The sequence below is a fragment of the Xiphophorus hellerii genome, chromosome 3 (genome assembly GCF_003331165.1).
Source record: "Xiphophorus hellerii strain 12219 chromosome 3, Xiphophorus_hellerii-4.1, whole genome shotgun sequence".
Lineage (NCBI taxonomy): Eukaryota > Metazoa > Chordata > Actinopteri > Cyprinodontiformes > Poeciliidae > Xiphophorus > Xiphophorus hellerii.
The window spans coordinates 29,717,585-29,731,781 of NC_045674.1; the positions used below are offsets into that span (position 1 = coordinate 29,717,585).

A 14,197-nucleotide genomic window follows, 5' to 3' on the forward strand; every position below is an offset into this window, starting at 1 on the left:
CTAAGGTGATACTGATATATTCTGGTTGTTTCTTTTTGTTAATCATGAATGCTTATTTTTCTGAACACTGGCGAGACTTGAAGCGTATTTAAATTTGGACTGTATAATTGAATGTATAAATTGTATAGCTGTATAACTAACTGTATAAATGTTCAAATAATGGGCTGATAGAACTATGCAACTGTTAAAAATATTATTTAATTTGTATCTGAAACACAACAAAATGTGTCTATTTCAGACTGGTGATGTGTGAAAGAAAATCAAGAGTTTAATATTATTGAACATTTTCATCCTTTTCAATGGCAATATGTTTATTCTTGGTAATGTTCAATTTCAACTGGAGTCAGAGGAAAGCAAAAAAAAATGCCCTCCTTCCTCACCCTTTATAACAAATTGAGAGAACTTGGTTTGAACTGAAGAGAAAGCCTTCAGAGACAACTGAATGATAGTAGTGATAAGGTTTTTACAAGATGACTACGCACAACTATAGCTTTCTATGGGAAAGCAGAAGCACAAGACTATTTATTTTAATGAGCTCAGAAGTGTCTCTCTTGTTCCCCTAAGATTACACTGGGGCTCATTGGAGTTCACCCAGTGCAGTGAATGCTGGTGATGGATATGGTAATGATACATTAATGCAATCAGGACCTAGACTGTTTTCCCTCTCATTAAGAAGGCAAGCTATCTTGCTGACAAATGACTGGGTCACACTCGGCTGCGAGTTATTTTCTATTGATGTGGTTTTGAGTGAGCAAGACATTGTGTTTTGTGAAGGATTAGGAAAGGAACGACATACTGAAGGCTCCACAATGAGAACTGGGGTAGTTCAGTTGGGGCACAAGCAGCCATGTTTTCTTGGGTTGGGTTTTCAACACCAGAAGAGATGATGTAGGTGTATGAAACTGTGCAGTCAACCAGATGCTGTCTGTCTATGGCTGTGAGGCTTCTTATGCGAACACAACTGTTCACTTAATTATATTTGATACAATTGTTCAAAAATAAGAAAATGCCTAATTTATGTGTTTAGATGAAATATTAAAGGATCATCTATAATGTAAAACATGAAATAAATCAGATTTACAAATCAACACTATCTGCACAATAAAATGGAAATAAAACAAGATGAAGCAAAATTTAATTGCTCAATTATGTAAAGGCAGCATCATGCAAGCACGGGATTAATTGGACAGACATGCAAAAGTTAATGATTTACTCAGGGAAAAACAAACGAAATAAATATTTTAAGTTTTTAAGATTTTAAGTATTATGCAAAAAATTTTACAATAGACTAGTGTTTTTTCTGGCTCATCAGTACCTCCAGACTGTTGTTTTTTTAGCTGCTCATGCATCTGTTTATGCTGTGGTGATGCAATAGGACTGTTCAAACTAACTTTACTCATCCTTGCCCACTCTTCCACTTCAGACTGACTCAGCTTTTGAGAACTTTGAATAACTTTTATAACCTTGCTCGTTACACCCTAACGGGGACAGTTAACCAGCCATGTATGTTTTAAAGCCTGGCCAGATGAAGCAATCCAATGAGTGAAATAGAATATGACCGATGTACACGTCACACACAACAAATTGAGGTAGAACAATTGCAACTTTTGTTGACTTACTGTTATACTGTTAGAACATTGAATTATTTAAATTTGACTTTGAACGACTGAAGGATAGAAATTTGTTGTCAGCATGGGTCATTGCTGGTGAGTGAATTTCTTTGTACGTTATTCTTGCATCTTCACATAGTCTAAATATATGCGTTAACATTGTCCCTATTTTATATTTACTAAAGCTGAAATATTAACATTAATATAATACTAGCAGTTTTTAGTGTGCACATTAGATGGTCTGTATGTAAAGTACATGGTTGGACGGACGGACGGACGGACGGATGGATGGATGGATGTGCAGTGACTCTTAAAACTTGCACAACATAATTTTGTGATTTATAGTTTTGTTATCCCAATAACTCATGCCATGACCATAAAAACGTTTTTTTTTCTAGTTTTACTGCTTATGTTCTTTAACTGTGTCTCATCTCTTTGTTTTTTCTCAAGATTTCTTTGCTGCTGTTGTTCTAACCTTCAGTGTGTAGCTCCAGTTTTATCATTTTCAAGCATGTAAAAGTGCATGTAAGCCAATTAACTCTAACCTTCCCACCCATCTACATACACGCATACTTGCATACCCACGTACACGCCTGCATGCCGTATGCAGTGGCATGTTGTCTAGTGTATTAAATAAATCCAGAATGAGAGCTGGCTTTCCGTAGACCTGGGTCTGTTTCCAGTCAGACTTGCCTGTGTCCTTCCTGAGCCCCTGGGCTCCTGTGGCGGCGTAGCCCCGAGCCTCTTGGTCGTCGCTCACTGAGGGGAAGAGAAGTGCCTGTTTGTGTGTGTTGTGCGTGTGTGTGTGTGTGTGTTTGGCTGCAAGTTGTGTGACATCAGTGCCTGTGCAGTAATGTAGACACTGTCTTCTTAAAGATACATTTACACAACCAAAATATATATTACTCCACACAGTGTTGCATGCCAACCACCCACACACAGCTGAGTCCCTTTTTAATGGTGTCAGCAGTTCCATTTTTTTACTTCTTTTCTCTCTCCCTTTCTTTCTCTCTCTCTCACACACACAGACAATTACACTTATAGCTACACCTACACACTCATAAGTAGAACACCTGTCGAGTAGCATAGCTTGCTCCAGGACACCTTCAAGTCATGAGCTCATCGGAAAAGCAATTAAAGGCGGTGTAGGCTGTGCACGCTGGCGTAATGTTTTGTTTTGCTACTTGGCTTAGAAATTAACCAAACCTGTCAGAAGTCATCTGGCTGACACGGGCTGGGCTATATTTATTTATTTTCTGTTGGAGAAGCTGGACGCACAGTCCCTGCGTTGCCTCACATCCAACAATGAAGCGATTCTGAGGGGGTGATTAGCTGGCCGGGACATAAATCCCTCCCCTCCCGCCCTGCCTGGGGGGTGGTTCGAGAGCACCCCCTTTGGTTCCTTGCCCATCTCTTACTGCGGAGGTCACGGCCTTCTAATTGAGAGGTCACAGCCTTTGTAACCCCAATCAGAACTTTGGTGCCAAATGAGGGACTTGGTGTTGAACTTGTTCTGACCCAAGCACTCCTCGTCTCTTGAATTTCAGTGTTGCAACACAGTAAAGCAAAATTTTCATGTGGAAAGTTCACAATGTTAGCTTGTGATACTTGTACAAGTATATGAATTCAGAATGAAGGCAGAAATCTTTATTGCGGCTAGATTTCTGAGGCTGGACATGAACAGAGATAAGACTACTGGTGTGACCTATCTGTGTCGCCCGAGGCTATAAGCAGCCTGATGTCACTGAGCCGTAAAACAACACCAGCAGCCCCATGCTTTCTTTTACCTCTATTGGTATTTCACCACTGAAGGAAAAAAAACAACAGCTTTGACATTAATAGGTCCACCATGGAGAAGTCAATGCAAGCCTTTTCATACAGCAGTCAGTGGTCCGGTTCATATTTTCAAAGTGTAGGCCACTGTGCATTTTTTTTTCAGGAATATTGAAGAAGTAAGAAAAACACCTTTGTTATTATTGTCATCACTTGTGTGTAATTACCCACATGCCACCCGGTGAGCTTGGAGGAAAAAACAACAGTTAGCCTGCTGTCGAGGTCACCCTTTAAGCATGCTAGGCCCTTTGATGATGTTTCATGCTTCAAAGGATTTGTCACTTATGTCAACACAATGATAAAGCCAGAAGAGAGTGTATGCGGTAGAGCCGTGGCCTTCAAAGCTCTAGAAGACAGGCGCTTTACACAGTGAGGAAGGAAGGATGATCCTAGAAAGACAGCTTTTTTGGGATGTGCTATAATCTGTCAACATGGGGAATTTATCAGCATGAGGTTCAGTATGGAAAGATAAGCAGTCCGACTGCCACTGTTTATCACAGAGATGCTATATATAAATTGGGATGTACTTGGAAGACCAGTGTCCTGGACCGACATACGCGATGAGATCGGTAGACAGCCATCTGCTATAACCGAGTTTGAAAATTTATTGTCCTATGTGTCATTTATGCTGATTGCGCTAAATGTGCTAAATTGGGCTTACTGCATCCCGAGGACCACAAGTTAGGATCATTCCATTAAACACATCTTCACTACTCAGGCTGTTCCCAGTCTTTTTGGGTTCCTTGCTACCCCGAAGTGATGATGAAACAGCTTGAAGTCAAACCCCAGCTCTGTAGCCGCAGCCAGAGCCTATTAAGCAGCCACAATGTGGTGGAAAAGTTCAAGCCACAGTTCTAAGCTTATAATTCCATGTCAGGAAGAGAAAGTGAGTGATGGCTGTAGGATGATAAGTACTGGTGGAAGAATTAAGGATTTTTGAGAAAACTGATAAAAGGTATCTGATGTTGAATGCAAGAACAATTGATGTAAAAGAGAGAGCGAGACAGCATACTTGGACACATGTCTAGAAACAAAGATGTTTATTGATTCTCTTTGAATGCACCAATAAAGATATACATGTACATCTTTACCATAGTGTAAATGGTGAACTACCTCTCAGTTTAATTTGTTTTCAGTAAGAATAGTAAGTCTCTTTGTCCCAAAACAATTCTGTGCCAATAATATATCATCACTAAAGGGGTTAGGTGCAATATTACAGCACATTCTGAATCCTCAAGCTGTATTAAAAATGTAAATTAGATTTACACGCAAACATTGGCAGTGACAATTTTATAGGCTGTCATCATGCGCATGAATCATTTTAAATGCACAGAAACCACACAGCTGCACACCTTCTACTTTTCTGATACAGACGATTGCCTTGGTGTGCGCATAAATACACACACGGACAAGTTCATAGGCCACTAATAACATGCTGTAAAAGCAGAGTAAATTAAAGAATTTTTATTTGCAATGTTCACAAAGAGTAATGGAGAGGAGAGCAAGCCAAGCTGGAGAGCTAGTGTAACAAAAACATGTGTATTTGGAAGTGTATGTGTGCTCTTAAGGAGGGTTTATTATTATGCTCTGACCAAGCATTACAGACGCTACAATATTAGACTATGCAAGAGGCAGCCGGGCGTTATTGGAGATAAAAACGCATACTTGTTCAGTCCGACCCCATTCCAGACCCTGAGGCCTAAACAGAAGACTGGAGTTTAGTCCAAAGCTCTATTAAACTGCTGAAAGTCTTTTCTAGAGCAGAAACATCCTCCTATCGTCATGCTGGGACATTCCACTGCAAGCCAAAGAGCCTACACTAATCCTGGCGGCATGGGAATCATTATTGATATGATCCTAATGCATTACCTCAGGGCCTGCTTATTGTTGGTCAAGAGTATTTTTTAAAAGTCAACCAAAACCCAGTGAAAGTCTTGAGTTTCATTGAAATTTATCAAAAGAAAATGTTATTCTTGGCTTAGCGGGGTTACGGCTTTGAACAGTACAATTGAAACAAACTGTGCTCCTTGCTGCACTCTGACAAACCTGCTTGATACCCAGCAGCAGGTCTGTGAAACACAGTATGGACTGCTCTGAAAAAGAAGTGCACTGACAATCTATGCCACTTTCACTTTATTATCTTACATTGATTTCAGAGATCTCGTCTGTCTTATCTCCCTCCTCATAATAATAGTTTGGTTTGGTCTGAATTGCCTTTCAATATGGGTACTTTATCATGGATTTTGATTAATCCCAAATGCTTAGGTGTTGCTAGTGTTGCATTATCAAACCTGAAGTTTTTGATTTTTAACTATGCTTACAATTATCATTTTGTTTTTTGAACCCATTTATGTTTCACTAACATTTTTTGTTTTGCAGGTGCAGTCCTACTGGTCAGTGTCCAGGGCATAGCTGTGAATGTGGACCCAATCATCTGCACATGGTTACTGTATCAGCCTCACAGAGGGAGCAGCAGGAAACAGCAACAGGTACTGGATCTCATATCGTGTTCTCGGACAATATCTGTCAATTTATCTTTCTGGCCAGGTGTTCACTTACACAGTCATTTTCTGGTGCTTATCAGGATTCTGATCACAGTCATAGCAGACTAAAAATGGCTCTGAGCTCCGTTTTTTTTTTGCCGTCTGAACTTTTACCCCTGTGTCTTAGGATGAACACAGCCATCAAATAAAGGAGATTATTTGCCTTAAAGTATTACATTATTTTACTTTTGTACTGTTACTTGTCAATTGCACAGTAAAATATGTATTCATGTGATTGTGTGAGTTGAACTAGAGCCAATTTGTAGGATAGACATGCCGGTTGTGTGTTTCTAAGCAAAAGTGTGTGTTTGTTTAAAGCTGTGAACATCTGCCTGTCAGGGCCACTTTTCAAGGCCTGGCTAGTTACACAAAGCCTTCAGTTGAAGGACAGTGAAATGCATATGAAGGACAGTAGAGAGGAAACTGACATTTTTGGTACAAGATTCTAGGAAATCCTGAAAAATAAAAACATATCTGCTTGGGAGCAGGGGCATTTTTAGTGCACAGTGAAGTACATAAACAAAAACTTTGGGTATGGAAATGCCTTTTGTTGTGCAAGAAAAAGCCACAAATTTAAGTGAAAGTGAGAGATAATCACCAAAGAGTGGGATGTGATGAAAATGGAAGAGTTGGAAGCGAATTTAAAACACTGCGTATGTGAATGAGGAAAGGGGAAATGTAAGAAGTAGTTTGGGACAGGGAGGATAGAACATTATTTAGCAGGTGGGGTTGAATTAAATGTAAGCTTAAACCAGCATGAGCAGGAAACTAAAGAAATCAGATAAGGATAAGGATGGCTAGGGAAATGAACAATGAAGAGAAAAGAGAACTGGAATCTGAATCGGCATTTGCCTTGACTGTTTTTAATGCTCCCAGTCCCCCATGTGTTCAATTGAAGGAGTTAGCTTATATTATGTCATTCAGGAGGAATGAACAATGATTATCAGCCTTTGAGACAAAGAAACTGAAGATGTTTATATTTTTAATGCATATATATGCTGTAATGATACTAATTATTTAATTAACTATGGATTATTGATGTGATCACCATTTAAATATTGACTACTTAAATCCTTTTTCTTTTTTTTTTTTGAAGTTTGAGGATTGTTGTAACAAAGAGGTTACGCTGAATAAACTGTAGAAACAGTTTAGAAGTTTTAATGAACATATATACAGTATATATATATATATATATATATATATATATATATATATATATATATATATATATATATATATATATATATATATATATATATGTTCATATATGTATATATATATATATTGTATATATATATATATATACTGTATATATATATGACACCCTTAAATATATACACCCTTAAATACACCCTTATATATATATATGACACCCTTAAATACAATAAATAAATAAAGGAGGGGAAAAAAACAATCCTAGTACTAAACCTAGCTCTAGGATTGCACTAAGAAACTCATGTTATATCATATCATCCCCAGAAATGCAGCAAAGCAAGAATATAGATCTTGAATATGTGTTCATAGTTTTATGACCCTATGGGTGCTCAGTCATGCTGGGGTGTCTTTACAGAATCCAGGTCCAGTTCCTCTCGTCAAGAGGAGAGAAGACGAAGTATCGGTGGGGAGTGCACCACTGGCCAAGCAGCCCTCCAATCAGGCCTCAGACTATGCTAGCAGCCCCATGAAGACCAAAACAGTGACAGGTAGGTCTACCAAAGCCTATCCACTGTGAAATATTAAAGATGTCACCTTGATATTCATCATAGAACGTATCTGGGCAATTCTTTTATGAAATATGAAGTGCTTTTTATATAGTGTCTCCTCTGAAAGTGCTAAATAGTTCATATCATAAAGGGGCTTTGAGATGCCTTACATATCCAAATCAGCTCCTTCTTGGTTACGAACGAGTTCAACCCTTTTTCCTATCTTTTTTTTTTTAAATTGGATAATTACAGATTGTAAAAAAAAAAAAAAAAAAAACATTTAAAGTTTTGGACCCTAACCATTACCATTTTAGGTAATTGACTGGCCCTGTTCTTTGGGCACAGTATTTTGGAAGTGAGAAAGGCCCTCAGTTATTTTCTTTGCCATTTTCTTTTATGACACAAGACATTTGCATCCATTCGTACATGTTCAGCATCCTCTCTTTCTCATGCTTCCTGTCACTTCCCCTTGAACTTCAGAGCGTGGGATTTTGTCTTTAGTCCTAAATAAAAAAAACTTGTTTCACATTAATCACAGGTTCGTTAGAAGGTTGCTTAGTAACATAATCACTGAAGTGTTAACACTTTTTGCTGTTGTTTTTTACAAGATAGGCTGTGAGAAATGACTTTAAAAACAAGCAATTTTTTCCTCAGTTTGAGGTTGATTTCTGTCTGCCCGCACAATTAGACCACAAATTGATTCACATAAAACTGGCCTCTAAGTATTTTTCTTTATTTGTCCCTAATGAATGTTCTTATTGGCAGCAGCACAGTGTCTCTGATCAAGATCTGAGCTTCTCATTGTTCTTTAACATCTACCAGAGTAATGAGCTCACTGGCTTTTCTTTTCAATCCTAAAATTAGCTGCTGGCTCTCTGCGAGCATACTTCCATAGCTGTGAAATCTAGCTCCATACCTGGCTCTGCTCCTCAAAGTTTGGAAGGAGAATTGTTGTCTTTGTTGCCGCCTGCTTCTGGTCTGAATGATGAGATAAAATATAGCTTTCCTGGTAACCAAGAAAACTAAAAAGAAAGGGGGAATAAATAAACAGTTACGTTGTTAACATGTTCAGCTTTCACTTCAAGACTTAAACTCTGGTGTTTGTCGAGGCACTGCTTGTCTCGTACCGTCTGCTTTTGTAAGATGAATTACCATCAAAACAGGGAACAATGTAAAGGCTGGAATGGATGGATATTACAGAAAGACAAACAAATGCGTTTTGAAGGAATAAACAGCAGAGAGAAACAGAGAAATAGAACTGATGAGAGGACGTCTGGCAGAGCTGTAAAGTCGTACATTACCATTACCCGAGCCCAAGTAGCTTGATGGAAGTCAGGCAGGTTTTTATTGGCTGCTGTGGGATTTTCAGAGGGGGATAATATTTTCATTCTGGAGTTATTTATGTAGTTTAATTTTTCTAGTAAAGTCAATAATTTATCAAGGTAATGATGGTTGGAGTTGGGAAAAGAAAACACAAAAACGAGGAATAATTGGATGGGAACCCCAAGCTGCCCCCGCAGAGTACTCCCCTCGTCACTTCAGGATGTATCATCTACTCACAGATGGACCCTTCCAGTACTCTCGCTCACTTCCAGGACAGACTGAAGGGTCTTTGGTGAAAAATGCATCCCTGTGAATCGCAGGTCGCCTTTCAAGAATGATAACAGTGTTAGGCTTTGTGGATGTTGCTTTGGTTTCCGTGGTTTAAGTAAGAGGAGCAGAGAGGGAAATTGGGATTGAATTGGGGTTCATCCAATGGATGCCACGGATTACTATAAAGGCTCGGTGGTGTTAGTGAGAGATAATGATAGAGTGGAGGAGGAAAGTGGAAACTGGGTTGAGATGATTGCTCTTAGGGTCTTTCAAAACCTCTTAAAGTCGCAGACAGTGTGTGTCATTATGTTGAAATTCTTTGCATGTCATAAAACAGTTGGCAGATCTCTCCTCATCTCTCAGTGGCTTTTCTTTATAGAATACTTAGTACTTTGGCAGGGGACTATTTTTTTCTATTTTGCAGGAACAATCACTTTCTGCATATCATTGCTTAAAAATCCTTCCTCTGGAGCTACGTTGGCTGGATGGGAAATGAGTGGGGAAGAAACTCTGAAACTCCTCCTGGACAACTTTATTTTTCTTCATTTCAGTTTACCTCTGTACAACACAGATTTTTCTTAGTATCTTCAAAAATGTGGAAACAAATTGAGTCATGTGAATGTAAATAAACACTAGCTTGCATCCAAATCCAAATCAAATGGGCAGCCAGGTTTATTAAAATGGTGTGCCTGTATGCAGCTGCAACACTTCACCTTACTGTAAACCATTTGTAACAGGGTACATACTGTACTAGACTAGAGTGATAATAGTCAGCATCTATAATTCTGATTTCTGCAATTCTTAGACTAGTTTTTTATTTACTTACTGAAGCTCAAAAGAATAACATTTTCTTTTACAGTTTTGATGATGTAATTAGATAATTAATCCCAATATTAAAGTCAGGAAATTCAACCAAAAACACTCCTAAAAAACAAATGAGATCATCATTACCAAACAGCGAAAACTTCTATTAAACAAAGGTGCAGCAAACAATAAGTTATCTTTGACAAAAAGGAGCAAAACAGTCTCCCTTCTTCTAAAACATCCAAAAGCACACTCCTTTCTTGTCAAATAAAACTTCCTTATTACTTCCTTATCATGACACCTAGCTCTACAGCAGTCTGCTATTTAGCCCCTAATTTGATTCAGGTGCGTTGGATCAGGGCAACATTTAAAACATGCAGTGAGGACTGACATTGGACACCATTGGCTCAAATGTGCTGCTTCACATGCTGACTAGTTGAAGTGGGAACAGCTGCACTCACCTGCACAGTCAGGCCACATGAGGGGGAGAGTGAGAAAAGAAACCGCGTCAGACACAACCTGTGTCCAATGGGAAGTGATCAAGGACACTATGTCATTTTGTTCTGCTGATTTTTTTATTTTTTTTGTAGATTTACAATAATGTTTAGTGCTTTATGATGCTTATAGCTCTTTTGTCCAGAGATGATGGTTATTACACCCATGATATTATGTTTTAGCTAGAGATGGTCACCAAGACACAGACGCTGACACTGTTGCATATACAAACACCTACACCTGGATTTCCCCACCATGGGTCAATAAAAGCTTCTATTTATTTTGAGCTATGCAAGTGGGAACTACATTTTTTCTCAACTTTATATGTGTGTGCAAAATTTTCTGAGTAGTCACTTGCCACTGATTATTTTGTTACAGGAAAACAAAACATACTAATTGTTAAAAACACTTAAAATTGCTGGATAATTAATGATTAAAGAAGGTAAATAAACAACTCTTTTTAAGAGTTGTGCCACGCCACCTGTAGGCAAATTCATAGTCTCATAATCCCAAGTGTCAAATGAACCTGGATGCAGAGTGTGAGAAAATGCTCAGTGATCGTGACCTACTCCTTTGTGCTCTTTTATTTGCACACATGTACGTACACGCCCACACACAGTATGTCTTTCTAACTTCACAATTCCCTATAAGGAACATTTAGTCCCCACAACATGGCATTTGTTGGAAAAATGATCCTTCCAATGTATCAAATACAAGGCCACACGCGTTATGCTCCATCCACTTACATTTTTAGTCACTAATTACTTGCACTCACACATGTGCTTAACACACACTGTTACGTCCACAAAGGGCACAACATATTTGAGGACACGAAGACAAAAATGAGGATTCAAAAGTAATTTTTATTTTCAATTCTCTCGAGCTTTTCTTTAAGATGAGCTTCTTTTGATTTTTCTGTGAAGAAAAAAGAGAATTAAATCCTCGGTTCCCCGTGTCCCAAAAAAGAAAGAACACAAAAATCCCAAAGTATAAACAGAAAGTTGGACCTGATGAGCTGGTCAAAAAGAACAAAACGGTACAGCAGGGGGCCAACCCTATACAGGGCCGTCGAAGCCCCTGCTAGTACCGGACTACAAGAAAAAAGAAACTACTGTTAAAGAAAAATCGAAAACAGGACAACCGGCCCCACCAGGTCAAAAATTACAACAAAAAAAACATCAACCAAACAAACAGCTAACAAAAACTACCGTGTGGCAGGCTGGAGACGTGCGCACCGCGTCAGAACGCATCCTGGGTGTTGGTTGGGAGGGCGTCGCCTTTACCTGGCGCAATCCAGCCTATTTATAGGCTGTCCAACAGCGTCACAAATTAACGGACCAATTACAAGAAAGAATTATCAAAACTCCAAAGTATATTAAACAACAACAACAAAAATCATACAACTAACTTCTATACAAAATAATCCAAGTGAAAAAAAATAGACAGAAATAAATACAATGTGCCGGAGCACATAACACACACGCATAGTTATTCCACACGTTTTAGGTTGGTTTCCACAGCAACTACAAACTAGGTGAACAAGCCATCTGATTTCCTATTTCCCTAGTAACAATTTGTTATTGCTTTGCGAACTTTCTTTGTGACATTTGGTAACTCTGTGTCAGAAAAGACGAAATGGTCCTGTGACATCAGTCCAGTTTCATGACAACTGTGGAATAAGTCTGCTGAGCAAGCGGAGCTTTAAATCATGGGATATAGTTTAATGTGTCTTAAGAGATGCCTCCCCTTTTTTTTTTTTTTTCTAAATCCTGACATCCAGATGGCTTTAACATACACAGACCATACACAGGTTATCCTGGTGGAGCAGGTTGGTTTTCTTTCATACCTGTGTTTGTGCATCTCTTCTCCTCATTTGTTTTTCTTCCTCCTTATGTTTTCATCTGTAAAAAGAACTATTATTAAACCGTAAAGATGTGATTTGACCACAAGGTTAATGCGGGTAATTGAAAGCTGACTTGTACGTTTGTTGCCGTTTGACTTCTGTTGCCATGAGTGTCAGCACAGACAATCAGCCTGCGTCTGGACCACAGCTGGCACACACAAGAACAAATCACGTCTCTAACAGTAGGCGTGTATGTGTGTGTGTGTACATGCACACACTTTATGTCAGTTCTCACAGTTCCCTCTCCCACTGTTGGAGACAAGAAACCTGAGTGCCAGCATTACATCATCTCAATGAAGTGTCGGTTAAACATCATATAACATGATACTGTACAGCAAATGAAAATAACAGGGAGTTTTAAAGAGGGTTAAGTAAAGGATAAATGCGGGACAGTACATTTCCTCATGTTAATAAATAAAATATTGATTTTGTTTAAGACTTTAACAGGGTGCTACATTATTTCTGTGGTAAAGAGGTTACTCAAGCAGTGGGCTGAATGTTTCAACAAATCTGACATCACTACTGGATGCATAAAGTTCCCAAATATGTTTTGGGGAAGTAGGATTTAAAAGACTACTGAATAAAACTTTGAATGTCAAGTTCAGTTAGTCGTCATTATATTTGTTTTCCCCTGTCTCACAGAATCACGTCCCATGTCCATCCCAATGAAGGTGATACCAGAGACTTCAGCCGAGGAGTCCTGGACGACTTCTGAGGAGCGAATGAAGGAACTCTTCAGTCATGCCTGGGATGCTGTAAAGCGACTTACTCTCCAGGTAATCTGGATGGTATTGCAACCCACTGAATTTAGTGTTAAAAAAGCTGCACTTTATACTTTTGTATTTGTACAGAGTCCCTGTCCATTCACTTCAGGGCTACATCTAATTTCCCAGGATGCACTTGCACCTGTTCTCCTGCATCTACTATTTCCCCTGTTTGTTTGTACCTAATGATTGAAGTATTTTATTAAGAAGAAGAACACTTCTTCAAGAAGTCCCTGCTGATTCATGGCACCTAAGTTCCAACAGACTATTAGGGCCAAGATATGGCAATCTTTATTTTTTATTCTGAGAGTATAGTTATCACAGTAGCAGGAATATTTTTAAATCACGAGAAATAAGCTATTTAATGAGAAAAAAATGATTCTTGCTGATATGTTAACATACTGTATTTCCTTATTTCTAAAACCAATGCCAAAGTATAACTTCAGTAGATACTCAACATTCGTGATTTTAAGTTCTTATCTTTCATTTACGAATTCTCATAAAATTATTGCTTCACTCTCTCAAAATTATAACTTTATTCTGAAAATAATAACCTCCATCCCCCCACCCTCGTATTATGACTTTATTCTTGTTTTGCTACAAGAATAAATTCTGTAGCGCTCTGATTCTGGCAATATTTTGACTTAATTTTTGTATTATTACAACTTTGTCATGCAACTTTATTCTTGTAAAATTCTTAAAAATATTAATGTCATAATTTCATTATGTCATAATATTACTGTTGTAATTTGAAAAAAACTAATTTGTTATTTTTTTGCCTATATACTTTGCTTGTTGAGAAGAAATAACAATATCAAACCAGAATACATTGCTTTGAATAGCACTAAGCTATACAATATTAACAAACCATGTAATGTGAGGGGAAATATTTCAAATTAGAAAATCTAGTTAAATCTTTTGCTATTTTTATTCCCACTGGCAACAAATA

General features: G+C 38.2%; 1 protein-coding gene across 3 annotated transcripts in view; it reads left to right on the forward strand.

The window, feature by feature from the left end:
• vps13b (vacuolar protein sorting 13 homolog B) overlaps positions 1-14,197 on the forward strand; it is a 304,956-nt gene that overhangs the window by 102,507 nt on the left and 188,252 nt on the right. For all 3 annotated transcript variants that reach the window (XM_032557919.1, XM_032557917.1, XM_032557918.1), the window contains 3 exons: positions 5,823-5,932; positions 7,557-7,689; positions 13,127-13,260. In XM_032557919.1, the coding sequence (XP_032413810.1) occupies positions 5,823-5,932; positions 7,557-7,689; positions 13,127-13,260 (377 nt within the window). The remainder of the gene's footprint in view (positions 1-5,822; positions 5,933-7,556; positions 7,690-13,126; positions 13,261-14,197) is intronic.